The sequence below is a fragment of the Anomaloglossus baeobatrachus genome, chromosome 3, assembly GCF_048569485.1.
Source record: "Anomaloglossus baeobatrachus isolate aAnoBae1 chromosome 3, aAnoBae1.hap1, whole genome shotgun sequence".
Lineage (NCBI taxonomy): Eukaryota > Metazoa > Chordata > Amphibia > Anura > Aromobatidae > Anomaloglossus > Anomaloglossus baeobatrachus.
This window is the reverse complement of record NC_134355.1, coordinates 373,973,096-374,000,174: the sequence shown is the minus strand read 5'-3', so window position 1 is coordinate 374,000,174 and position 27,079 is coordinate 373,973,096. Positions and strand designations below refer to the sequence as shown.

General features: G+C 47.7%; 1 protein-coding gene across 2 annotated transcripts in view; it reads left to right on the top strand.

Moving 5' to 3' along the window:
* The window catches only part of DOP1A (DOP1 leucine zipper like protein A), an 80,936-nt gene that overhangs the window by 30,845 nt on the left and 23,012 nt on the right, over nt 1-27,079 (top strand). Inside the window, exons 12-18 of one of the 2 annotated variants that reach the window (XM_075340168.1) lie at nt 19,283-19,338; nt 19,566-19,670; nt 22,277-22,343; nt 23,408-23,552; nt 26,102-26,181; nt 26,260-26,369; nt 26,624-26,773. In XM_075340168.1, coding sequence (XP_075196283.1) covers nt 19,283-19,338; nt 19,566-19,670; nt 22,277-22,343; nt 23,408-23,552; nt 26,102-26,181; nt 26,260-26,369; nt 26,624-26,773 — 713 coding nt within the window. The remainder of the gene's footprint in view (nt 1-19,282; nt 19,339-19,565; nt 19,671-22,276; nt 22,344-23,407; nt 23,553-26,101; nt 26,182-26,259; nt 26,370-26,623; nt 26,774-27,079) is intronic. The other variant, XM_075340169.1, reaches the window with a different exon arrangement.

Genomic DNA, 27,079 nt, shown 5'->3' with positions numbered 1-27,079 from the left:
ATACCCATTGCGGGTACAAAGGCTGGAGCCACATGCCGTTTTCCTTCACCATCCCTTATGCGGCTCTGGGAGAAGTGGGATCCTGAGCGGTCATCCATTTACTGGGACCGTGCTCCATCCGCAGCCCCTGGTGGAACCTGCCGGACCAGAGCCTTTTCAACCCCAGGGACCGGGCCCTGCTACTTAAAGTTACTCTGTGTCCCCATTGGGGACTGTACAGGGAGCGCACCTTCTTCCCGGAAGCCGCGGTAGTCGTAAGACTGAGGAGGCAGGTGGACTTCCGCGCCGACCGGGCCTGCTTGTCGGACGTGGCCTCAAATTTAGTCCCCGGCTTCACCGCGGCCTAGTCGCGAAACTCCCGCCCCTGGGCCTGCCTGTCAGGGGTAAGAGCGGGATTACCGACATGATGTCGAATGTGACGGCTGGAGCATCCTGCATGTCTTCCTCCCCCCTCACTGGCCACTGTGGGGACCCCAGACGGTACCCATTGCGGGTACGGAGGCTGGAGCCACAGGCCGTCTCCTTCACCATCCCTTATGCGGCTGGGAGAAGTGGGACCTGAGCGGTCATCCATTTGCTGGGACCGTGCTCCATCCGCAGCCCCTGGTGGAACCTGCCGGACCGGAGCCTCTTCAACCCCAGGGACCGGGCCCTGCTACTTAAAGGTACTGTGTCCCCATTGGGGACTGTACAGGGAGCGCACCTTCTTCCCGGAAGCCGCGGTAGTTGTAAAACTGAGGAGGCAGGTGGACTTCCGCGCCGACCGGGCCTGCTGGTCGGGCGCGGCCTCAAATTTAGTCCCCGGCTTCACCGCGGCCTAGTCGCGAAAATCCCGCCCCCGGGCCTGCCTGTCAGGGGTAAGGGCGAGATTACCGACATGACGTCGGATGTGAGGGCTGGAACATCCTGCATGTCTTCCTCCCCCCTCACTGACCACTGTGGGGAACCCAGACTCCCGCTCTTTGCTGGCGCCGCCCTCGGCCCCACTCCTCCCCTGAGAGCTCCGGCGGCCATTTTCTGGCATTCTGCCGGTGGGTGCTTCTCAGGGGAGCTCAGGGTGAACACAGCACCCGCTGCTGGTCCCCCTAGGGTGCCGGATACATATGTATATATTATATATATTTCTGTTCGGACAGACTGTATACCCTTTGTTCACATTTACCTTCAGTGGTCACTCTCCTAGGAGACAACAGGCACAGGTTTTTCTCGCGGTCTGTATCTCTTGTGGGGTTATGTTACCCGCGGGATCCACCTACCCTCACTGTGAGCAATTCTCGACTCCTGCCTAGCTTGCTCAGCCGGAGCCTCGGGCACTGGTGGGCCCCTCGGCTCATGTAGACCCCCCTGCTCCCCCTGAGCAGGCTGCAGGGACAGAGTCACCGGTGTTGGCCCTCAGTCATTTTCATATGATCAAATGGTCTTCTAAGCTCCTTGAGGCATTGCAGTCCAGACTGGACCTTTCACAGGCCCTGGCCCTGTTAGCTTGTCTCATCCAGGCCCTGCTTGGTTAGCGCCGCAGCGCGCTCCCAGGTTGAGCCCTAGGTCTCAGGCGGAGAACTCCTGCCCGGACCGCAGTCCAAGACCGGCTACGCGGTCTCGCTGGGACTCTTCCCCGACTTCCTCACGCTGCTAGGGATCCCAGCTTGAGGACTCTCAGGAAGACGAGGCGGACGGGGGAGCTCAGGGCTCTGGCCCTGACTTCAACCTTAACCTTGATACTCCTGAGGGGGATGCCTTAGTAAAGAATCTTATCTCGTCCATCATCCAGGTGCTGGTTCGCTCTCCTCCGCCTCCTCCTGTAGAGGAGTCGGCTTCTCAGCAGGAGACACTCCAGTTTCGGTTCCCCAAACGTACACGCAATACGTTTTTTGATCACTCTAACTTCAGGGATGCTGTCCAGAAACCCGGAGCGGTCCCGGACAAGCGTTGGGTTAAACGTCACACTGACACGCGTTACCCCTTTCCATACGAAGTCGTTAAGAGTTGGGCTCATTCTCCCAAGATGGATCCTCCAGTCTCCAAATTGGCTGCTAGGTCCGTTGTGTCTGTTGCAAATGGCTCATCCCTGAAGGATGCCACTGACAGACAGAGCTCTTGGTGAAGTCCATCTATGAGGCCACGGGCACGTCTTTCGCCCCGGCCTTTGCAGCCGTGTGGGCTCTCCAAGCAATCTAGGCTTGTCTGAAGGAGTTTAATGCTGTCACATGGAATTTTGCTCCGCATGTTCCGTCTTTGACTCTCGGGCATCAGCTTTTTCGTCCTGCGCCATGAACGCCGTCCTGGACTCCACTAGCCGCACGGCTGTAGCATATGCTAACTCCGTGGCAGTTCGCAGGGCCATGTGGCTGCGCGAAAGGGAACCAGACTCGGCTTAACTGGTTTGCCTTTTTCTGGCGACCGTTTATTTGGCGAACGATTGGATGATATTATTAAGGAATCCAAGGGAAAGGTCTCCTCCTTACCCCAGTCCAAACCTAAGAGACCTCAGCAAAGAAAAATCCAATCGAGGTTTCGGTCCTTTCGTCCCTCCGCCAAGCCACATTCTTCTTCGTCCAACAGGCCGGAGAAAGGCCAGAGGAACTCATATGCGTGGCGGCCCACGTCACGAGCCCAATAGGCCGCAGGAGGCACTGCCTCCAAAACGGCATCCTCATGGCTCTCGGCCTACCCTAGCCGCATCCCCGGTCGGTGGCAGGCTCTCCCGCTTCGGCGGCGCCTGGTGGCCACAAGTTCGAGACCGATGGGTGAGAGACATTCTGTCTCATGGTTACAGGATAGAGTTCAGTTCTCGTCCTGCAGCTCGTTTCTTCAGAACCTCTGGGCCCCTTCTCAGGTGGCGTGTCAACACGTCGCTCTGGCGACTCTCCAGGGACAAACAGCTTTCTCTGCAGGCGGGGGTGCAATCACTTCTTCGGAGTCAGTCACACCCCTTAAGGCGCCTCATGCACTTCCTGGGGAAGATGGTTGCAGCTATGGAGGCAGTGCCGTTCGCGAACCAAGGCGGCACTCGCAGTCGTCAAGTCTTCCAGGAAGTCCGGCGGATTCTGCAGTGGTTGGAAACCACAGGCTCCACCATCTCCGCAGTTCACGTCCTGGGCGTAGAAAACTGGGAAGCAGTTTTTTTCAGTCATCAGGGCATGGACGCGGGGGAATGGTCTCTGCACCCAAAAGTGCTTTGAGAGATCCATCGCCCCTGAGGAACGCAGGACGTCGATCTCTCAAGGTCCCAGCCTTCATGGCACGGTCTCAGGATCACAGACCTCTGGCAGCGGATGCTTTAGTCCAGGATTGGTCGCAGTTTCGACTGCCTTATGTGTTTCCCCCTCTGGCGATGCTGCCCAGGGTACTACGCAGGATCAGGTCCGACTGCCGTCGCGCCATTCTCGTCGCTCCAGACTGGCCGAGACGGTCGTGGTATCCGGATCTGTGGCATCTCACGGTGGGTCAACCCTGGGCACTTCCAGACCACCCAAACTTGCTGTCACAAGGCCCGTTTTTTCCATCTGAATTCTGTGGCCCTCAACTTGACTAGGTGGCCATTGGTCCCTGACTCCTAGAGTCTTCAGGGTTATCTCAGGATGTCATTGCACCACGAGACAAGCCAGGAAGCCAACGTCCGCCAAGATCTATTACAGGTCTTGGCAAGTCTTTCTATCCTGGTGCGCTGATAACGGCTTTCCTACATGGCCGTTTGCCTTACCCACATTCCTTTCATTCCTACAATTTGGAATGGACAAGGGTTTGTCCCTCGGCTCTCTCTCTAGGGCCAAGTATCCACGCTCTCCGTGTTTTTCTTTCAAAAGCGTCTAGCCAGGCTTCCGCAGGTCCGCACGTTCCTGCAGGGGGTCTGCCACATGGTCCCACCTTACAAACGTCCGTTGGAACCCTGGGATCTTAGCAGAGTCCGGACGGCTCTTCAAAAGCCGCCTTTTGAGCTGCTGCGGGATGTCTCTCTCTCCCGTCTTTCGCAGAAGGTGGCCTTCCTAGGGACAGTCACATCTCTTCAGAGAGTGTCTGAGCTTGCAGCGCTGTCATGCAAGGCTCCCTTCCTGGTTTTCCACCAGGATAAGGTGGTTCTTCGTCCTGTCCCGGAATTTCTCTCTAAGGTGGTATCTCCTTTTCATCTAAATCAGGATATCTCCTTGCCTTCCTGTTGCCCTAATCCAATTCACCAGTGTGAAAAGGTTTTGCACTCTTTCGATCTAGTGAGAGCACTCCGGTTCTACGTGTCTCGCACGGCGCCCCTGCGCCGTTCAGATGCGCTTTTTGTCCTTGTCGCTGGCCAGCGTATGGACTCTCAGGCCTCCAAGTCGACCTTGGCTCGGTGGATCAAGGAACCGGTTCTCGAGGCCTACCGTTCTTCGGGCCTTCCGCTCCCTTCAGGGCTGAAAGACCATTCTACCAGAGCTGTAGGTGCGTCCTGGGCATTGCGGCACCGGGCGACGGCTCAGCAGGTGTGTCAGGCAGCTACGTGGTCTAGTCTGCACACTTTCACGAAGCACTATCAAGTGCATACCTTTGCTTCGGCAGCGCCAGTCTAGGTAGGCGAGTCCTTCAGACGGCGGTTGTCCACCTGTAAGAGGGGGCTGTTTACGGCTCTTCTTATTGAGGTATTCTTTTACCCACCCAGGGACTGCTCTTGGACGTCCCAATTGTCTGGGTCTCCCAATGGAGCGACAAAGAAGAAGGGAATTTTGTTTACTTACCGTAAATTCCTTTTCTTCTAGCTCCTATTGGGACACCCAGCACCCACCCCTGTGCCCTTTGGGCTGGTTGTTCTTTTGGGTTATGGTCTTCAGTTCTCCGAACATCCTTCGGATTGAATTTACTCTAGACCAATTTATAAGTTTCCTCCTTCCTGCTTTTGCACCAAAACTGAGGAGCCCGTGGTCCACGGGAGGGTGTATAGGCAGAGGGGAGGGGTTACACTTTTTAAAGTGTAATACTTTGTGTGGCCTCCGGAGGCAGAAGCTATACACCCAATTGTCTGGGTCTCCCAATAGGAGCTAGAAGAAAAGGAATTTACGGTAAGTAAACAAAATTCCCTTCTTCTCATAGAAAGTCCCCTTGAGTGGAATTATTGTCTTCAGAAGAAAAGGTGAGCACTACCATGGGTCCTGTGTCATGTCAGCAGTAAAGCATCCTAAGACCACTCATGTGTGGAGTTATTTTTCACCCAAGAAGTGGGCGCAATCACTGTGTTGCCTAAAAAACCCTGCTATGAATAAAGAATTGTATCCAAACATCCTCCTAAGAGCAACTTCTACTAACAATCCAGGAGACATTTGGTGATGAACAATGCTTTTTCCCACAATTGAGAACCTTGGCTTGATGAACATAACATTTAAATGTTGTGTTCACGACAAGAAAACATCTTTATCTCAATCCCACTGAAAACCTGTGGTCAAAAGCTGGTGGGCAAAGAAAAACACAGAAATTGTGATAAACCCCAAGCACTGATTTATGCAAAAAGGTTTATCATCAGTCTGGATTTGGCCGAGAAACTGATATCCGAGAATTAAGTCTTTGCATAAACTTCATGTATTTGTCAATAAAAGTTTAATAACTTATAAAATGCTTCTAATTGTACTTCAGTAACTATAGAAACATCTGACTAAAATATCTGAAAACATTGACGTAGCAAACTTTATAAAAGGCAAATTTTGTGTCAGTCTCAAAACGTTTTGTAAGAGCTGTTCAGGAGAAATTTCTTGAGAAATGTTTGTAATCTTTTTGCAAAGATTTCCTAGCAAAACCTATGGGAAAAAAATAGCTGTGCGCACACTGCGTTTTTTTCTCAAGAGAATTCTTTCTGCAGAATTTCTTGAGAAAATTTCATGAGAAAATGTGCATGTTACTTCTTTTCCACAGGTACCTGCGGAATACCCCCGGTATTTCACTCCATTCACTGTAATGTAATCGCGAAATACCGCGGGTATAACGCAGGTAGCAAATGATGTGCGGTATACCCTCGGTAGAGCCGCGGTTTACCTGCGGTAATGTTAATCACTGCCTGCCTTTTGCAGGGAAGTGATGTCATTATGAGAGGAAGAGGAAGCGGAGCAAAGAGTAAACACACAGATCACACTCCCTGGACGCCGCACGGAAGCACTTCAGTGTGACCTCTGGCGGGTGCACGTGCAGTCTGTGTCCCGCTCCAGCCATGCGGCTGCCCGCACAGCAGTGTCAGTGTCTGCCCGCACTGTAGGCTCAGCAGCTTCTCACCCTGCAGTGCTGGCAGCTGCGGGGATGACGAGTGCTGCTGTCAGGAGGTTAGATGAGATCATTACCTGCTGTGACGATCTCCTGCTCTCCTGACGTCAGCACTGTCACTGTCTTCTATTCCCGTCTCGCGGGCGTCCCGAGACTGTGATTAGCGCTGATGTCACGGGCTCTCGCGATATTGCTGAGAACGCGGCGGGCATAGAAGTCAGTGACAGCGCTGACGTCAGGAGAGCAGGAGATCGTCACAGCAGGTAATGATCTCATCTAACCTCCTGACAGCAGCGCTCGTCATCCCCTGCAGTGACCTGGACTGACCTATTGATGTTAGCTCAGGTCACTGCACTACTCTCCCAGCTAATGGGGAACATTCTGTTCTTCATTGACTGGGACATTGACTATGGTATGGATTGTCGTGGGACCCCCTTATTGGATTACGCCGGACCTGGAATTGATTGTTCTTTTCAATAAATTGGTGAAAGAGGGAATGTTTTGGGCAGTGTTTTTTCAAATAAAACTCTTTTTGTTGTCTAGTTTTTATTTCTTATTGACTGGGTTCGTGATGTCAGGTATCTGATAGACGCCGTGACATCACTAACCCCAGGGCTTGATTCCATGTGACATTACACATCTTGCATCAACCCCATATATTACCCCGTTTGCCACCGCACCAGGGCAATTGGATGAGTTGGGGCAAAGCGCCAGGATTGGCAAGTCTAATGGATGCGCCACTTCTGGGGCGGCTGTGGCCTGCTATTTTTAGGCTGGGGAGTGTCCAATAACCATGGACCTCCCTAGTCTGAGAATACCAGACCACAGCTGTCCGCTTTACCTTGGCTGGTGATCCAATTTGGGGGGGACCCCACGTTTTTTGTTTTAAATTATTTATTTAATGTAAAATAACAGCGTGGGGTGCCCTCTGTTTTGGATTACCAGCCAAGGTGAAGCTACCAGCTGTGGTTTGCAGGCTGCAGCCGTCTGCTTTACCCTAGCTGGCTACAAAAGATATGGGGAACCTCACGTTGTTTTTTTTTTTAATTATTTATTAATTTTTTTGGCTAAATACAAGGCTAAGCACCCTTTTAGTGCCACATGAAAGTCACTAAAGGGTGCCAGCTTAGAATATGCAGGGAGGTGGGACATTATCTATCTATTCATCTATCTATCTATCCATCTATTCATCTATCCATCTTTCTTTATCGTTCCTATTGGAGACCCAGACCATGGGTGTTTAGCGTCTGCCTCCGGAGGACACACAAAGTACTACACTTAAAAGTATAGCTCCTCCCTCTGAGCTTATACACCCCCTGGAGAACCAGATCTAGCCAGTTTATCGCTTTGTGTTCAGGAGGCATACATCCACACATGCATTCTCATCTGATTTTTTGATTTTTGGAAAGAGTTTGAAGAAAAGCGCGTCCAAGTCTGGACTCCCGGCATGTCCCTTCTCACCCCACTGTGTCGGCGGTGTTGTTAAGGTTGATTCCAAGGCTGGAGCCTTACATGCCGCGCTCCTTCACCATCCCTCCTGGGCTCTGGCTTGAAGTGGGAGCCAGCACGGTCTCCATGCTTGGCAGGAGACCGGTCTCCATCCGCAGCCCTTCAGGACCCTGCTGGACCGGAGCACTCATCCCCAGGGACTTGGAACCCTACGTATCAGCAAGCTAAGTACCTGAGACGTTTATATATTGGGGGTCCCTGTACTTTATTGTTGTGGGAGAGTGTGCTGATTGTGTTTTATGACATTTCCGGCGGGTTCTCTGGCTGTCGCCTGAGAACCGCGCCGATGGTGCCTGCGCACCGGCCGCGCCGCTCAAATTTAGGCCCCGGCTTCGCCGGAGGCCTAGTTTCCGTTTCACTGCCCTCGCATGTCACTCATGCAGAGGGACAGGCTCGGCTCCGCCCGGCGGCCGTTCTACACAGGGGAGGGACACTCCCCACTGCAGTGTGTGTCCCCTCCCCTGTAGGTCTCTATGGCCCTCCAGATCCCGCTCCTCAGCAAGTCCCGCCCCCTCTCTTCGCTCCGGCGGCCATTTTATCAGCGTTCTCTCTGCAATCAGTACATTGCAGCGCTGGTCTGCAGCATCTCTGCTGAGGTGCTGTGCTTGGGGGTACGGGCTTCGGGATCTGGAGGGCACACAACACCGCTCCAGCGGTCTGGTAAGCCACAACCGGTCTCCGGTTGTGGACCTCTGATTATACTCTCTGGGGTTCATTCTCTGGCAGAGCCCCCACTCCAGCAGCATGTCTGACACGAGGAGCAAGGCTCCAAAGCTGTATTCAGTATGATCTGCATGTAAGCTCCTGCTGCCTGAACCGAGCATATTCCCACATTGTGATGCCTGCTCTAACCTGGCGGTGCCTCAGCCTGGAGTCTCACCCCCAGTGGTCTCTCAGGCTGCTCCTGCTCCTGTGGCTGAACCCCCGGCTTGGGTAGAATCCTTTTCTAGGTCTATCTCCAAGTCTTTTGCAGACTCCATGGGACTTCTGTCCATGACTTTGCTGAACATGCATCAGCCCCTTTCACAGGGTGCCTCTGCTGCTAGGGGTCTCTCAGGACCGGAGCTCACAGAGGATTCATCCTCTGGTCCCAGACCCCGTCCTTCTAAGAAGAGACGCAGGGTTCCCTCTCCTTCCTCGTCCCGCGGCTCTGATTCAGGAGCTGACTCGCAGGACGAGGAGGATGCCTTTACGGGGGGCTCGGAGGTTAACTCCATGTACCCCATTGATCTGTCCGAAAGTGACTCAGATGTTAGTGATTTGATTGCGTCCATTAATTCTGTACTGGATCTCAATCCGCCAGTATCAGAGGAGCAACCCTCTCTGGCAGAAAAGCACCAGTTTACCTCGCCTAATAGAGTAAAGAGTGTGTTCTTTAATCACTCCAGTTTTCAGGCCGCTGTAACCAAGCCCAGGGCCTGTCCTGACAAACGCTTCCCAAAGCGTGGTTCTGATGACCGCTTTCCCTTTCCACCTGAGGTGGTCAAGGAGTGGGCTCATTCCCCAAAGGTAGACCCCCCGGTGTCTAGACTCTCAGCCCGGACCGTTGTATCGGTGGCTGATGGCACCTCTCAAGGATTCCACTGACCGCCAGATTGACCTTCTGGCCAAATCCGTATATGAAGCGGCGGGGGCTTCGTTCTCCCCGACGTTTGCAGCAGTGTGGGCTCTCAAAGCCATATCTGCTTCTCTAGAGGGGATGCATTCCCTCGCCAGGGAATCTATGCCCGAAATGGTTACCTTAACTTCCCAAGCTTCAGCTTTTTCATCCTATGCCATGTCTGCCATGCTGGAGGCTTCTCACCGCACTGCGGTGGCTTCGGCTAATTCCCTCGCTATCCGCAGGATCTTGTGGCTTCGAGAGTGGAAGGCAGATGTTTCTTCAAAGAAGTACCTTGCTGGACTCCCTTTTGCTGGGTCCCGGCTGTTCGGTGAACAGCTGGATGAAATTATTAAGGAAGCTACTGGCGGGAAGAGTACTTCCATGCCACAAAGCAAAACCAGGAAACCTGTCCAGGGCAGGAATCAGTCGAGGTTTCGTTCCTTTCGTTCCTCCAACTGGTCGTCCTCTAAGCCCTCGGCCTCGTCCACTAACTCAGCCAAGGACCAGAAATCCAACTGGCGCCCAAAAGCGCGTCCACAAAAGACCGCAGGAGGTGCTGCCGCCAAGGCAGCCTCCTCGTGACTATCTGTCCGCGCCAGCAACATCCTTAGTCGGTGGCAGGCTCTCCCACTTTGGCGACGCGTGGATTCAACATGTCTCCGATCAGTGGGTGAGGGATATCATCTCCCACGGCTACAGGATAGAATTCTCTTCCAGCCCGCCAAACAGATTTTTTCTCTCAACTCCACCCTGCTCCAAGGCCGCCGCCTTCTCACAGGCCGTGGCATCCTTGCAGGCCAACGGAGTAATTGTACCGGTTCCCGCCCGGGAACGGTTCAGAGGTTTCTACTCAAATCTCTTCCTAGTCCCCAAAAAGGACGGTTCCTTCCGGCCCATCCTGGATCTCAAGCTTCTCAACAAGCATGTTCAGGTGCGGCATTTTCGCATGGAGTCTCTGCGATCAGTCATTGCCTCAATGACCCAAGGGGATTTCCTGGCATCCATCGACATCAGAGATGCCTATCTGCATGTGCCAATTGCAGTTTCACACCAGCGTTGGCTACGTTTTGCAATCGGAGAGGAACATTTCCAATTCGTGGCTCTCCCCTTTGGGTTGGCCACAGCTCCTCGGGTATTCACCAAGGTCATGGCAGCAGTGATTGCGGTCCTGCACCTACAGGGGTTGGCAGTGAACCCTTACCTGGACGACCTTCTAGTCAAGGCTTCATCCAGCGTGGACTGTCAGCGGAGTGTCTCGCTCACTCTCGCCACTCTAGCCCAATTCGGGTGGCTTGTCAATCTTCCCAAATCCATTCTGACTCCGACCCAGAGTCTCACGTACCTAGGGATGCAGTTCGAGACTTTGCCGGCACTTGTGAAGTTGCCCTTAGTCAAACAGCAGTCCCTCCAACTGGCGGTGCGCTCTCTGCTGAGGCCCCGCCGTTATTCCCTCAGGCGCCTGATGCAGGTGCTGGGTCAAATGGTGGCGTCAATGGAGGCTGTTCCCTTTGCCCAATTCTTCCATCTGCGTCCCCTGCAGCTGGACATTCTCCGCTGTTAGGACAAGCGGCCTTCCTCCTTGCACAGGTTAGTGGCTCTGTCGGTGGCTCTGTCGCCACAGACCAGGAGCTCTCTTCAGTGGTGGCTTCGGCCCTTCTCTCTGTCCCAGGGGCGCTCCTTTCTGGCCCCGTCCTGGGTGATCCTCACCACGGATGCCAGTCTATCCGGCTAGGGAGCGGTATGTCTCCACCACCGAGCGCAGGGCACTTGGACTCCGTCCGAGTCAGCCCTTTCGATCAATGTGCTGGAAACCAGAGCCGTGCTTCTGGCTCTCCTAGCTTTTCACCATCTGCTGGCGGGCAGGCACATCCGAGTCCAGTCAGACAACGCGACAGCGGTTGCCTGCATCAATCACCAAGGCGGGACACGCAGCCGCCTGGCAATGTTGGAGGTACAACGCATCCTTCAATGGGCGGAGGACTCCAAGTCTACCATATCCGCAGTCCACATCCCAGGCGTGGAAAACTGGGAGGCAAATTATCTCATTCGTCAAACCGTGGACAGTGGCGAGTGGTCCCTGCACCCGGCAGTTTTTCAGTCAATCTGCCGCAAATGGGGCACTCCGGACGTGGACCTAATGGCATCCCGTCACAACAACAAAGTTCCCGTTTACGTGGCTCGCTCCCACGATCCTCAGGCATTCGCCGCGGACGCTTTGGTTCAAGCCTGGTCCCAGTTTCGTCTGTCCTATGTGTTTCCCCCTCTAGCTCTCTTGCCCAGAGTCCTGCGCAAGATCAGAATGGAGGGCCGTCGAGTCATCCTCATTGCTCCAGACTGGCCCAGGCGAGCTTGGTACCCAGACCTGCTCCTTCTGTCCGTAGAGGTGCCGTGGCATCTTCCGGACCGTCCAGACCTTCTCTCACAAGGTCCGTTTTTCCGCCTGAATTCTGCGGCTCTCAAATTGACGGCGTGGCTCTTGAGTCCTGGATCTTGACGGCTTCTGGTATCCCTCCTGAAGTCATCTCCACTATGACTCGGGCCCGTAAGTCTTCCTCCGCCAAGATCTATCACAGGACTTGGAAAATTTTCCTGTCCTGGTGTCGCTCTTCCGGCCATCCTCCTTGGCCATTTTCCTTGCCGACCCTTCTGTCCTTTCTACAGTCCGGTCTGCAGCTGGGACTGTCCCTCAACTCTCTCAAGGGACAAGTCTCAGCTCTGTCAGTGCTGTTCCAGCGGCGTCTCGCCCGGCTGGCTCAGGTCCGCACCTTCATGCAGGGCGCGTCTCACATCATTCCGCCTTACCGGCGGCCCTTGGATCCCTGGGACCTCAATTTGGTTCTCACGGTTTTGCAGAAACCCCCCTTTGAGCCTCTTAGGGAGGTTTCTTTGTTTCGTCTTTCACAGAAAGTGGTCTTTCTAGTGGCCATAACTTCCCTCAGGAGAGTCTCCGATTTGGTTGCGCTCTCTTCGGAGTCACCTTTTTTGGTTTTTCATCAAGACAAGGTGGTTCTCCGTCCGACTCCGGACTTTCTTCCGAAGGTGGTCTCTCCTTTCCACCTTAACCAGGACATTACCCTACCTTCCTTTTGTCCGGCTCCTGTTCATCGCTTTGAAAAAGTGCTGCATACTCTGCATCTGGTGCGTGCTCTCCGGATCTATCTGTCTCGCACCGCTGCTCTTAGGCGGTGCACATCTCTTTTTGTGCTAACCACAGGTCGGCGCAAGGGCCTCTCTGCTTCTAAGCCAACCTTAGCCCGTTGGATTAGGTCGACCATTTCGGACGCCTACCAGTGTTCTCAGGTGCCTCCCCCGCCGGGGATCAAGGCACACTCGACCAGAGCTGTCGGTGCCTCTTGGGCTTTCAGGCACCAGGCTACGGCTCAACAAGTCTGTCAGGCTGCCACTTGGACTAGCCTGCATACCTTTTCAAAGCACTACCAAGTGCATGCTCATGCTTCGGCAGATGCGAGCTTGGGCAGATGCATCCTTCAGGCGGCTGTCGCCCATTTGTGAAGTTAGGTTCTGCCTACTTCTTAGTTTTTTTGTTTATTTCCCACCCATGGACTGCTTTGAGACGTCCCATGGTCTGGGTCTCCCATAGGAACGATAAAAAAAAAGAGAATTTTGTTTACTTACCGTAAATTCTTTTTCTTATAGTTCCGTATTGGGAGACCCAGCTCCCTCCCTGTTGCCTGTTGGCAATTTCTTGTTCCGCGTGTTTTCACCGGCTGTTGTTGTTGACAGAGTCTCCGGTTGTTCCGGTTCTTGCTCTGTTTTTACTTGTGGGTGGCTATTCTCCTTCAGCTTTTGCACTAAACTGGCTAGATCTGGTTCTCCAGGGGGTGTATAAGCTCAGAGGGAGGAGCTACACTTTTAAGTGTAGTACTTTGTGTGTCCTCCGGAGGCAGAAGCTATACACCCAAGGTCTGGGTCTCCCAATACGGAACTATAAGAAAAAGAATTTACGGTAAGTAAACAAAATTCTCTTTTTCCCTCTATTCATTATCTGTCTGTCTGTCTATCTATCGATTATCTATCTATTATCTATATTATTTATTGCAGTTACAGCATAAAAAACCGCAGGGCCCAACCTTTGGTGCAGTTTTTTTCCGCAGGTGCGGTAATCTTTAACTCCCAGAAGTTTCTCAAGAAATTTTCTTGAGAAAAATCACTTTTCTAGTGCGCACATAGCCTAATATGGAGTTGGTTCTACTGAGTAAATTTAATACTTCCGCTCTTCTGAGATTTTCTACAAGATTTTGGAGGCTGTTTTGAGAATTTCTGCCCATTTATTCAAAAGAGCATTGGTGAGGTGATAAAAGGATATTGGATGAGATGGCCTGGCTTGTAATCTCTTATTCTAGTTCATCCTAAGCTATGGATCTTGCTTTTATGCATTGGAACAAGTATACAATTTTCCAAAATGTATTGGTATGCAGAGGCATTAAGCTTTATGTTCATTGGATGTAAAATGCAATGAGGTTGTGTTTTAAAGGTTGTCCCAGACCAGGTTGTTCCAGTTGGACTGGGATAAACCCTGAAAACAACCTCATTGCATTTTCCCTCCCCCAATAAACTCTGTAGATGACACAATGCACTCAGGCACATAACGTTCTTCTGGCGTTCCCTGAACCCAGACTCTCCGATCACATTACCAATGTTTAGAAATGTGATTCACAACTTCAGTCCAGTGGTGGCATGCTTTACACTATTCCATCTGATGCTTGCCATTGTGGTGATCAAAGGATTGCGTACATCTGCTCGGCAATGACCCTCCAAGTACCGAGCTTTTGTGCTGACATTAAAGGGGTATTCCCATCTCCAAGATCATATCCCATTATGTAGTAGGTGTAATAATAGCACATACCTCCAATTAGAAATATAATCTAGTCCTCCTGTTATAGCCATGTCTCTTACTCATGTGCAGACATTTTAGCTTAGGTATCCATGGTTACGTCCACTCATATAATGTCAGTTAGTTGCTCATGGTCGTAATCATGGATACGTAAGCTGCAATGTCTTGCACATGAGGTAAGAGACATGGCTATATCAGGAGAACTATTATTACGTTTCTAATTGGAGGTATTTGCTAATGATATCGTTATTACGCTTACTACATATTGGGAGATGATCTAGGAAATGAAAATACCCCTTTAATGGCGGAGCAGCTTCAAACCACTTCATTAATGGAGCCAGCAAAGCGTTGGTGATGTTTATGCACTATGGGCCTTAACATTACATGGTCACTTTTCAATAATACTAATCACAGTTGAAGCCTTTTTGCAGACAAACCTCGTACCATGGTGGCATCCTATTACAGGGCCATGCTTCATGTTATTAGTCCTGTAGACCTATTCGTTCATAAATGTTAGTCAAGGCAGACCACAAGGATGGGGGATGGGTTTTATGTACCTGTGGTAATGACTGAATAAACCAGAATTCTGTGATTGATGTGAGTCCCAGTACTTTTGTCTAGATAGAGTAGATCTAGGTAGCATTTATAATCTTAAATATGATCTCCTATCTGCCCAGGACCTAAACTTAAGCTGGGTTCACACATAGCGACAGCGACAACGACGTCGCTGTTACGTCACCATTTTCTGTGACGCAACAACGACCTTGTAAGTCGCTGTTATGATCGCTGCTTAGCTGTCAAACACAGCAGAAGCATCAGCGATCATAACGACAAGCGTTGCTGTGCTACATGTGCAGAGAGCAGGGAGCCGCGCACACTGCTTAGCGCTGGCTCCTTGCTCTCCTAGCTACAGTACACATCGGGTTAATTACCCGATGTGTACTGCAGCTACATGTGCAGAGAGCAGGGAGCCAGCACTGAAAGCGAGAGCTGCGGACACTGGTAAGGAAGGTAAATATCAGGTAACCAGGGAAAGGTCTTCCCTTGGTTACCCGATGTTTACCCTGGTTACAGCTTACCGCAGCTGCCAGATGCCGGCTCCGGCTCCCTGCTCGCTTCAGTTCGTTGCTCTCTCGCTGTCACACACAGCGATGTGTGCTTCACAGCGGGAGTGCGACGACCAAAAAATGAAGCTGGACATTCAGCAACGAGCGGCGACCTCACAGCAGGGGCCAGCTCGTTGCTGGATGTCACACACAGCGACAGAAAATGGTGACGTAGCAGCGACGTCGTTATCGTCATCGCTGTGTGTGACACCACCCTTAGAGGGGCATTGTTTGTTTTTCAATTCCCTTATCCATGGAGGTAGCTTGCATACATTGCTCGTCTGGACATTCATGTCTGGAAATACAATGTTCTACATGGCAACCTCCATTTCAGGAGAACAATTTGTACATCTGGTCATGAGGTATGCATTTGTCTGGTATTGTACTGTATGACAGATGTTGTTATGTAGAAAGGGCTTTAGATTGATAGTCAAATGGTTAAAAATTGAGCTTCCTAATACTGTATTTACAGGGAGTAATTTGTGTTATTTGATCATTTGAATGTTTGTCGGTGTCACTAACAATTGAAAGTCTTTTTCTGAACTCAGTCACTTTATATGACTGCAGATTGTTGAATCCTAAAAGTGTGCAATAGGTATACTGTCAGGCTTCAGCAGTCACAAATTAAATACTTACAATCAGCTTAAATAGGAGCAGATGATAAACGTATCCAGTAGTTGGCACGTGACCACCAGTATGGAAATCACGTATCTGTGGTCACTTTACAACTGCTCAAAAGAGCGGAATCCTGACAATTTTCAGAGTGACTGCAGAAATTTTTGTGGAGCCTGGAAAATCATTTTAATAACACCAAATTATGAAAATCATTACTAATGTTAGTTGACTAAATGAGCCTTAAAAACACTACTCCAGCATTGTTTTTGTTTTTTTTTAGAGCTGGAGTGGTGCTTTAAACTGAAGTCGCCTGCCCCAGTCTTACTTCCCTCCAGCTTTTTCATCTTTTCCCCCCGTCAATCCAGTCCCTCAGCGCCATCTTGTGACCAACTTCTGGCTGGAGGTCTGAAGTTATGTCACAAGCTCTCAGTGCATCTCTATGAGAGACAGAACCAGGCTCCCATAGATGTTTAATGAGTTGTGACCTCTGGCGCCCTCTGTAAAACGCTGGAAAATCCAGCAGGTCACAAATCACCAGAGATCAACAGGAGTGACGCTGGAAACAGATGAAGATGCCAGAGGATGAGTATAAGACAAGGGGCAGGGGACGCACATTTAAAGAGGACCAACCACCAGATTTTCCTTTATAAACTAAAGCCAGTGCTAAACTGGCGCCATCATGTTGATTCTTAACATGCCTTTAGTTGTCAGATCGGATCTATACTTTCTGAACTATAGGCAAATAAACTTTGTGAAATACACTGTTACTTGATTAATAGATGCTGCAGGTCGGATTTTGCTATGCATTGCTGCCCCAACTGCCTTCCTGTCCTTCCTTTTCTGTCTCTCTTATGACAGGGGGAGGAAGGACGGGCAGGCAGACAGGAGCAGGAATAATTAGCAAAACCCGAACCACCTATTAGATATTCTGCAGCACCTATTAATCAAGTAACAATGCATTTCACAAAGTTTACTTGCCTGTATTTCAGAAAGTATACATCCAATCTCACAACTAAAGGTATGTTTAGAATCCGTATGACAGTGCCAGTACAGCACTGGCTTTAGTTTATGTATGAAAACCCTGGTGGTTGATCCTCTTAAAGGGAACCTGTCAGCAGGCTTTTGCTATGTAATCTGAAAACCACATGCTGCAAAGGTTAAAACATAGAATTTAGGCATGCCTGTTTTGTCAAGGTCCAATTTGTTGTTTATTTGCTGCTTGTTTAAGCAGCAGGATCCTTCTCATTGCTCAGGCTACAATGTCACATGTACTGCAGTCCAGCACGCCCCCTCCCCTGACACCTGACTGTAAATGTACAATCTCTATAGAGAGCCTGGTGTGGGCGGAACAGCTTTCTCAGCTCTACATGGATAAATCTAAAAACTCAGATTACTGGCCGCAGCTGTTCTGACACAAAGTGATACATCGTTGGATTCAGGATCTCTTTGCCTACATTATGCTGCTCTCAGATAAAATAGCAAAAACCTGCTGACGGATTCCCTTTAACCCCTTCACGACCTTGGACGGATCTATCCGTCATAGATCGTGTCCCGTTAAGCCCCGCCCCCTGCCGCGGGCAGGCGGCGTGGATCGGCACACATATCAGCTGTTTTCAACAGCTGACATGTGTGCCTGCTAGCCGCGGGTGGAATCGCTTCCACCCGCGGCCATTAACCCCTTAAATCTTGCTGCCAAAGTCTGGCAGCAAGATTTAAATGCGCGCGGCCATGTTTGTTACTCACCGCCGCCCCCACCGGAAGTCACGTGTGTTATCACGTGACTATCGGTGGTTGCCATCGTAGCACAGGGTCATGTGATGACGCCTGCTGCTATGATCTTTCACTTTCATTTTCCCTCGGCCGAGAGCAGAGGGAAAACCAAAGTGAGTGAATCTGCTGATTACAGCGGTATTGCTGTGATCAGCAGATAGCGATCAGCGATCGGATTGCTGATTGCTATAGCCCCCTAGGGGGACTAGTAAAATAAAAAAAAAAAAGTAAAAAAAAAAGTTTTAAAACATAAAAAAAAAAACAAAAAACCTAAAAGTTCAAATCACCCCCCTTTCCCCCCATTGAAAATTAAAGGGTTAAAAAATAAATAAATATACACATATTTGGTATCGCCGCGTTCAGAAATGCCCGATCTATCAAAATATAAAATCAATTATTCTGATTGGTAAACGGCGTAGTGGCAAAAAAATTCCAAACGCCAAAATTACGTTTTTTGGTCGCCGCAAGTTTTGCGCAAAATGCAATAACAGGCGATCAAAACGTAGCATCTGCGCAAAAATGGTACCATTATAAACGTCAGCTCGAGACGCAAAAAATAAGCCATCACTGAGCCATTGATCCCAAAAAATAAGAACTCTACGTGTTTCGGAAAATGGCGCAAAACGTGCGCCACTTTTATTGGACAAACTTGTGAATTTTTTTTAACCCCTTAGATACAAGTAAACCTATACATGTTTGGTGTCTACAAACTCGCACCGACCTGAGGCATCACACCCAGACATCAGTTTTACCATATAGTGAACACCGTGAATAAAATATCCCAAAAACTATTGTACGATCCCACTTTTTTTGCAATTTTTCCGCACTTGGAATTTTTTTGCCATTTTCCAGTACACTATATGGTAAAACTTATGATTTCATTTAAAAGTACAACTCGTCCCGCAAAAAACAAGCCCTCATATGGCAAGATTGACGGAATAATAAAAAAGTTACGGCTCTTGGAAGAAAAGGAGCAAAAAACAAAAACGCAAAAACGGAAAGTGCCCGGGGGCTGAAGGGGTTAAAGCACTACTCCAGCGGTGAAAATCCCCCTACTAAAGTGGTGCTTTAAATACAAGATGAGTTTAAGTGATCTGAGAGAGGTAGTGGTCGGAGCACTAAAGAAGAACTTGCTATATCGGCCCCCAAAATATTGTCTGGAAGATATTAGACATGTACAGAGGATGTTGAAAATGTTTTTTTGTGTGCCCGTGACTACTGGTATAACAGTATGCCCTGCTTCTCTCTATTCTTCTATAGCTAATTGTCTACGGTGCTGATACTACTGCATTGTAGACTATAGCCTTTACTTTTAAACGGAATGTATCATCTTTATTTTAACAAATGTAAACCAGATGGTGATAAATGATTCTTTCTTCTTTCTGTACATGATTATGGGCCAACCATGGTGTATCAGCCACTGCTCTGCTAACAGCAATTACATAGGATTTTAGTGTTAGCGAGTTTTCTATGTCAAACTTTTTTTTTTTTTTTATTTTATTTTAATGCAAAAAATTAGAAATAGAAAATAATCAAATGTTTAAAAATATATGATTAACCGACAAAAAAAGTGACAACTATCTTAATCCATTTATCCCCTTCTCTTTTTAGAAACATCTTTCCCTTGAGGTCTGCATGCTACAGTTCTTTTATGCTTATGTACAGAGGTAAGATTATATTTTCGTGTATTATGTGACGCAGTGCCCAATGTTTCTCCTGCTTGGTGTACTAGGTCAGAAATGCAGTACCAGTTCTAATCTATAGCTAATTTTGTCGTCTGATACCTGTTGGGCATCATTAATAGTAGAAAGCATGACCTATGATGTTAGGATTTATGTATAACCTTGTAATATATGTATTTCAGCTGTTTTTATCAATTGTTTCTCTGTTTTAGGGTTCCTGTGTCTAATCTTGTGGATAGTTGGGCTTCTTTCTTTGCCCTTTTGAAAGAGTCCATCCAGCTCAACCTTCCAGCTCCCGGTCAATTTTTGATACTTGGGTAATACATTTATTACTATACTAGAAGGTGGCCGGATTCTAACGTATCGGGTAGTCTAGAATGTGTATGTAGGTTAGCAGATTGAATAATAAGATAATGAATGGACTGGATGGATTTTGTTTAATTTAGTATTCTTATAATTGTTTATTGGTTTTAAAATGACAAACAACAGAAGGAACAGTTTTAATAGATAAGTCTAATGTTTAATGATGTCATGGCTTGTAATGAAAGAAGGCCATGAACAGTGTAAAGTTAAGTAAAAATATGCTGATGCTGTGATGTGGCCCAATGCTGGTATGTCCCCCATCGTGGTGCAGCCACCATCCTGACATGTGTCCCTATCCTGCGGGCGGCGGAGTGCGGGGGGGGGTGGAGCCGAGCGGGGCCATGGCACTGAAGACGGGGACTGCATGGCTGGGGACAGGTGACTATGCAGGTGTGTGTGAGTGTGTGCTCAGTGTATACATGAGGAGGGCGGAGTGTGGGGGGGGTGGAGCCGAGCGGGCTAATGTGTGCGGGGGTGGAGTGCGGGGGGTGCAGCCAAGTGGGGCCATGGCACTGAGGACGTCAGTGCTGGGGACTGCATGGCTGGGGACAGGTGACTATTCGTGTGTGTGTGTTTTCAGTGTATACATGCGGGGGGGTGGAGCCGAGTAAAGTAATGTCTGCAGGGGGCGAAGGCGAGCAGTGGGTATGTGTCAGCTGGGTTGCCGGTGTGGGCTCCCGGGTATGCAGCACTCACCGGGGAGTTGGGGCTCCGTGTGGGTGCGGGGAAAAGTGTTGGGCGTCGTCCTGTCGGCCCGTAGTTCGGGCTGTTCAGTTAGCTGAGCCGTTGGTCGCAGGCTCTTTAGCGCGTGCGGTGTGGCGACGGTTGTCACTGTAATGACGTCATTTTGGAGCAAGACAGACACAGAATAAGGCAATTATATATATAGATGACCCCTTATGTGTTCCAAGGCTGAGATAAAAAATAGAAAATACCATTTAAAAAAAAGACTGTGCTCTTTCATCGTTTTCAAATGTAGCACACTGTTAAAGTTTGGAAGCGATACTGATGAAATAAACTGGTTGTGGGCTTGTTTAGACCAGTTCACCCGGTTCAGTGGTCAAGAGCTGTAGTTTTTCCAAAATTCTCAAATGCTGAAAGTTAGTTTACAAATTATCTCTTCAGTTAGGAAGTAGAACTCTAGTGAAGGTTGCAATCCTTAAAGTCAAAAGTGACTCTTTAACAAGCCTTTCCATATGACTTAAGATTTATGTTAGATCAGAACCTCAATTTGCAGGCACAGTGTTTCGGGATGGTTGTCTCTTGTCAGTGCAAAGTATGAGATCTGATCCAGCTATATGAGAGGCTAAGACGGGGTCTAAGGGTAAGCTATTCTCCATGTGGAGACTGACACACCAATCCAGCAGCATGCCAGTGGTGAGGAGACTTTAAGCCGCAATGTTCCTATAGGACAATTTGAATATTTCCTAGATGAGCATTGCGACTAAGGGTACCGTCACACTTTAGCGACGCTGCAGCGATCCCACCAGCGATCTGACCTGGTCAGGATCGCTGGTGCGTCGCTACATGGTCGCTGGTGAGCTGTCAATCATGCAGATCTCACCAGTGACCAGCCACCAGCGACGCGTGAAAGCGATGCTGTGCTTGGTAACTAAGGTAAATATCGGGTAATCAAGGTTTGTTACCCATATTTACCTTGGTTACCAGCGCACACCGCTTAGTGCTGGCTCCCTGCACTCGTAGCCAGAGTACACATCGGGTTAATAAGCAAACCGCTTTGCTTATTTACCCGATGTGTACTCTGGCTACGTGTGCAGGGAGCCGGCACTGGCAGCCTGAGAGCGGCGGATGCTAGTAATCATGGTAAATATCGGGTAGCCAAGCACAGCGTTTCGCTTGGTTACAGCATCCGCAGCTTCTAGACGCCGGCTCCCTGCACATTCAGATCGTTGCTCTCTCGCTGTCACACACAGCGATGTGTGCTTATCAGCAGGAGAGCAACATCCAAAAAATGAACCAGCACTGTGTGTAACGAGCAGCGATCTCACAGCAGGGGCCAGATCGTTGCTCAGTGTCACACACAGCGAGATCGCTGATGAGGTCACTGCTGCGTCACAAAAAACGTGACTCAGCAGCGATCTCGCTAGCGATCTCGCTATGTGAGAAGTACCCCTTAGTCTCCTCACCACTGGCATGCTGGATTGGTGTGTCAGTCTCCGCAAGGAAATTAGTTTTTTGGGGTTTTTTTATCACTGTCCGAATGCTCTACTATTAATCAGTTTTTGGTCCTCCTGACAGTCTCTACTGCGGATGTCGGCAATGACATCATATTAAAGGGACATGTGACCACTGCAGTCCATCACTAGTCACAGTGATGATTCACTACAGCCAGTGATCATCTGCAGGAGTCCACATGTTCTGTACTGGGTGGTCAGCCAGAAGTAGAAACCAGCAGGGTACCGGGTAGCATTTTAGAAAGTTATCCTTTAGACACCTTCTTACAGTATGTGACTTTTTGATGTTTTTATGAATTACATTGTTTTCTTCAGTATTCATTATTGACATAATTTTGTTTGTTGTATTCACTCGTTTATTTTAGGGTTTTGAATGAATTTATTATGAAAAACCCCACATTAGATAACAAGAAAGACCAGAGGGATCTTCAGGTAATAGAAAACAGATTAAGTGGTCTGTAACTTTCTGAATCTTCTATTGTAGAGGGATATAGTTTTTGTTTTATCATATTCTCCTCCTGAAGTCTGCAAATAATTGAGTTAAAGGAGAGAGAGATGATATTAGAAGAATAAAGCTTGAATTAAGAACTGGCTAGATTCAATTTATATCATCAGTTTATCAGAGATGAGCGAATACATCAGAGAACCCTGAAACATGCATTGCAATTGTACTTATATATACTTTGGAAGATATGCAAATACTGCTAATAAATATTCTACCATTATGTGGACACAGGAGCTGAAAACATAAGAGTCTCCATTGGTCACAGTAAAAGAAAACCTTGTAGAGTCTGATTCTGCAGTCAAACCCCATATTCCGCTCTTTCCGTCTATAATAAATTTTGTTGGTTAGAATGGAAAAGATGGAAGAGAATATAACAGGAGGATCAGACTACACAGTTTGTTGTCTGTTACCATGGAGACCTATATATCTGCATAGCGGCTGTAGACAAAACAGTAAGAAGGTTTTTCTAAAAACTTTGCATAGTTGATTTTGGTTCCTTTATGTGGCTTTATTCTAGCATTTTGGAGTAGATACAATGTTTTGTTCTCCTCTAATCACGTTTTATTGCAATGTTATGTTATGGCGGCCATAAAAAACCTTAATTCTATCATTTTGGGGTTTTTTTTCTGCTTGCGACAGTTACCGATCTGATTAATTTATTCTATATTTCGATGGATCGGACTTCTACAAATGTAGCGATACCAGATGTGTATTTTTTTACAATGGATTTATTTTTAATGGTGCAAAAGGGGGATGATTTGAATTTATTTTTTTCAAAGTTTTAAAAGTTTTAAAACTTCTTTTTTTTTTTTTTACTTTTTGCTGTTTTTATTAGTTCACTTAGGGGACTTGAACTTGGAACATCCGATTGCTTGTACTTACTACTATAAGCGTGCTGCTTGACACTAGAAATCATTATAGTAGTTGTAGTGTTAGTTCTACTAGCAGATCAGTACCTCATCGCTTCCTTCCTTCCTGATTTTCCTTTTAGGATGTTACTCATAAAATTGTAGATGCCATTGGCGTAGTTGCGGGATCATCATTAGAGCAAACAACGTGGTTAAGAAGAAACCTTGAAGTGAAACCTTCACCTAAGATAACTGTAGATGGGCCGACCGTGGAATCTGATGTGGAAGGTAATGTTTTCTTTAGCGCTAAAGTTGACCTTGGCTGTCGAAAAAAACCCCATAAAAAACCCACTTTAAAAGCACCACTCTAGTGTTTGTTTGTTTTTCAGTGCTGCAGTAGTGATTTAAACATAAGCCCCCTGTCATATACTTACCTTCCGGTGGCTTCATTATTTTTCGGATCCACTTTGGTCCCAAAATGCCATCTTGTGACCGTACGTTCTGACTGGCTGGAAGTCAGAAGTTACGTCACAAGGTCTCAACATAACTCTATGAGGGCCAGAACAAGACTCTTATAGAGATGCAAACTGGAGCCACTGGCCGATAACAAATCAGGGAAGCCCAACAGAAGTGATGCTAGAAACAGAGGAAGATGATGTCAGTGTAAAGGCCCAGTCACACACAACGACTTACCAGCGATCCCGAAAACGATGCGACCTGATAGGGATCGCAGGTAAGTCACTGGGAGGTCGCAGGTGAGATGTCACACAGTCAGATCTTACCAGCGATGCAGGAACAATACAGGTCGCAGTACCGACCTGTATAACGATCTCAGCAGTCACTGTGACCCTGTCACACAGTGTCAAACACAGCGATGTGTGCTGCCCAGCAGGACATCGCCTTTGAAGAAAATGGCCTGGACAATTCTGCAACGTCTAGAGATCTCACAGCAGGGGCCTGATCGCTGGTAGGTGTCACACATAACAAGATCGCTATCGGGATCGCTACTGCGTCACGGAAACCGTGACTCAGCTGCGATCTCGCTAGCGATCTCGTTATGTGTGACGGTACCTTAAGACAGGGGACGGGACTTACCTTTTAAAGCACCACTCCAGCGGTGCAATAAAACAAAACACTGGAGTGGTACTTCAGGTCTTAGCGAGGAAATGATGGGCTGTAATACACTTCAGTTTTTTGCACAAATATTGGTATTTGGAGATGTGGATGTGTCACCAACAAAAATAAAATGCGCAGAAATTCACTTGGAGGGTATTTGAATGGAAATACATAAAATAATGTAAATATTTAAATATTGGCCCCAAAGCATAATACATTGTATCAGAAAGATGTAAGAGTAGTGTGTAGTCATACTTAGAAGTAATAAGCCCTCATCTTACCTGGCAGATGAAGGCTAAACTCTTCAGGCTCTGCATCGGAGTCTAGTAGTCTCAGGTGGAGCAGGTGGTTCGCCCGCTGCTGTTAATCTGTTAAATGCTGTTGTCAATCTCTTGCGTTAGCGCACTGGCAGGGACGTGCGCTCTCTTGACCCCTCAACAGCTTGCCCACAATTTAATCACGGCACACTGATGAGTGGTCATGACAGACGGGGGTCAGCTGATGACTAGAGATGAGCAAACTTCAGGCTCGGGGTTCGGGCTCGGAAAATGACGTAAAAATCCCCGTGGTGAGTATCACGCTGTGTGAGTGATTACCTGCTTTGTGCGCACTGTTGGAAGTGTTTGTTTGTTGCAAATTAGGCTTTTATTCAGCGTACTGAGCTGTTTTGTTCACAGAGAATTTAAAAATAAATAAATAAACCCCGCCCACTTTGTTCCGGAAATGTTTTGCTAGGGACCTAAAGCAAAACGTTTCTGGAGGTGGGTGGGCAATGTGTTGTTTTATTTTTGTTGTTTTTTTTTTTTTTAATTCTCCGTGAACAAAACAGCTCAGTACACTGAATGAAAGCCTAATATGCAAACAAACACTTCCAGCAGCCCGCACAAAGCAAGGTAAGATACAAGCACAGCGCGATACTCACCACGGGGTTTTTTACGTCATTTTCCGAGCCTGAGGTTCGCTCATCTGTCCTGATGACCCCTGTGTCTGTCATCACAGTATTCCAATGACAACTAGCCTGTGGCCACTGTTCATAGAAGACTGTGATTTCTTCAATATACAGCAATGCTGTGGCTGTGCTGTGGCATTGCTGTATATAGAACAAGTGATCAGACCATTGCAGGTTCAAGTCCCGTAAGGGGACTCTTAAATGCAGAACAAAGTAGGAAAAAATGTTTTAAAAAATAATAAAACAAATATAAGTTAAAATCACTCCCTTTTACCACATTAAAATTAAGAAATAATAATTTAAGAAATCACCATATATGGTATTACTGCATTCATAAACGTCTAATATATACAATATCATACTGATCTGAAGAATCATACTGCCAGGTCAGGTTATTATTAGTGAATTGAACCCTGAAAATAAAAATATTTAAATAAAATTTTAAAAAAAATCAGTATATAACTTTTTTTTTTTTTTTGCCACACTTGGAATTTTTTTTTCTGCTTCCCATTACTTCATATGATAAAATGGATGGTGTCTTTCAAAAATACAACTTATCCCACAAAAAAATAAGCCCTCACATGGCTATATCGACAGAGAAATAAAATTATGGCTTTTGGAATAAGGGGAGGAAAAAAACTAAAAATCGCCCGGACCTTAAAGGGTTAAATAATTATAAATAATTACATAAAATAATTGAAATATTATCCCCAAAGCATATTCATGCAGGGTATTAGAAGAATAATTCATTTCCTTTGCTTCTTTTCTTCAGATATGCTGTCTCCGGCTATAGAGATATCACATATCACCCCCTCGGTGTACAGCGTACATGCCCTCACTTTACTAGCCGAGGTAAGAGGTCACCTTTATCATTATTACAGCATCATGTATATAAAATGGCTTTATTCTCTGCCTTTGTATGTTTGCCAGGTCCTTGCTCATTTACTCGATATGGTGTTCTACAGCGATGAAAAGGAGAAGGTTATCCCGTTACTCGTCAATATAATGCACTACGTAGTGCCCTATTTACGGAACCACAGGTAACAATACTCTTCACTTTATTGCCACACATCCCAATGGCATTGAAAAGTGACAATATAAGCCCATGAGTGGTGTAATTCTTTTTTTATTTTTTCTGTTTTTTACCTTTTCCTCCTGTTGTGAATCCATTTATGCTGTTTTTACACTATTGACTTCAATGTCAGACACAATACTAACCTGTGGTTTTCCAGGAAACCAATGAAGGCCATGCCTTGTAGTGCTGTAGGTTAAGCTGTTGTCTTTGCCTTTGCAGTGCTCATAACGCTCCCAGCTACCGAGCCTGCGTGCAGCTGCTGAGCAGCCTCAGTGGGTACCAGTACACCAGGCGCACATGGAAGAAGGAAGCGTTTGATCTCTTCATGGATCACAACTTTTTCCAGATGGATGGCTCCTGTGTTAGTCAGTAAGACCCAGCTCTCCTCCTGACATTGTGCATGTGACAATCAGATTACTATATATATATATATATATATATATATATATATATATATATATATATATATATATATATATAATGTAAAAAATAAGAACGGTTTTATTGCTGTAAAGAGCTCTTTACACCTCCATATTTATTATTAGAACATTTTGCAATCCTATGTTTCTTCGTTTGTTAGTTCCGGTTTCTGTTTCTAAGCTACTCCAGCGGATTGATTCTGATATACAAGTATACAAGGATGGTTGTGCTCCACCTCTAATGATGTATTTTTAC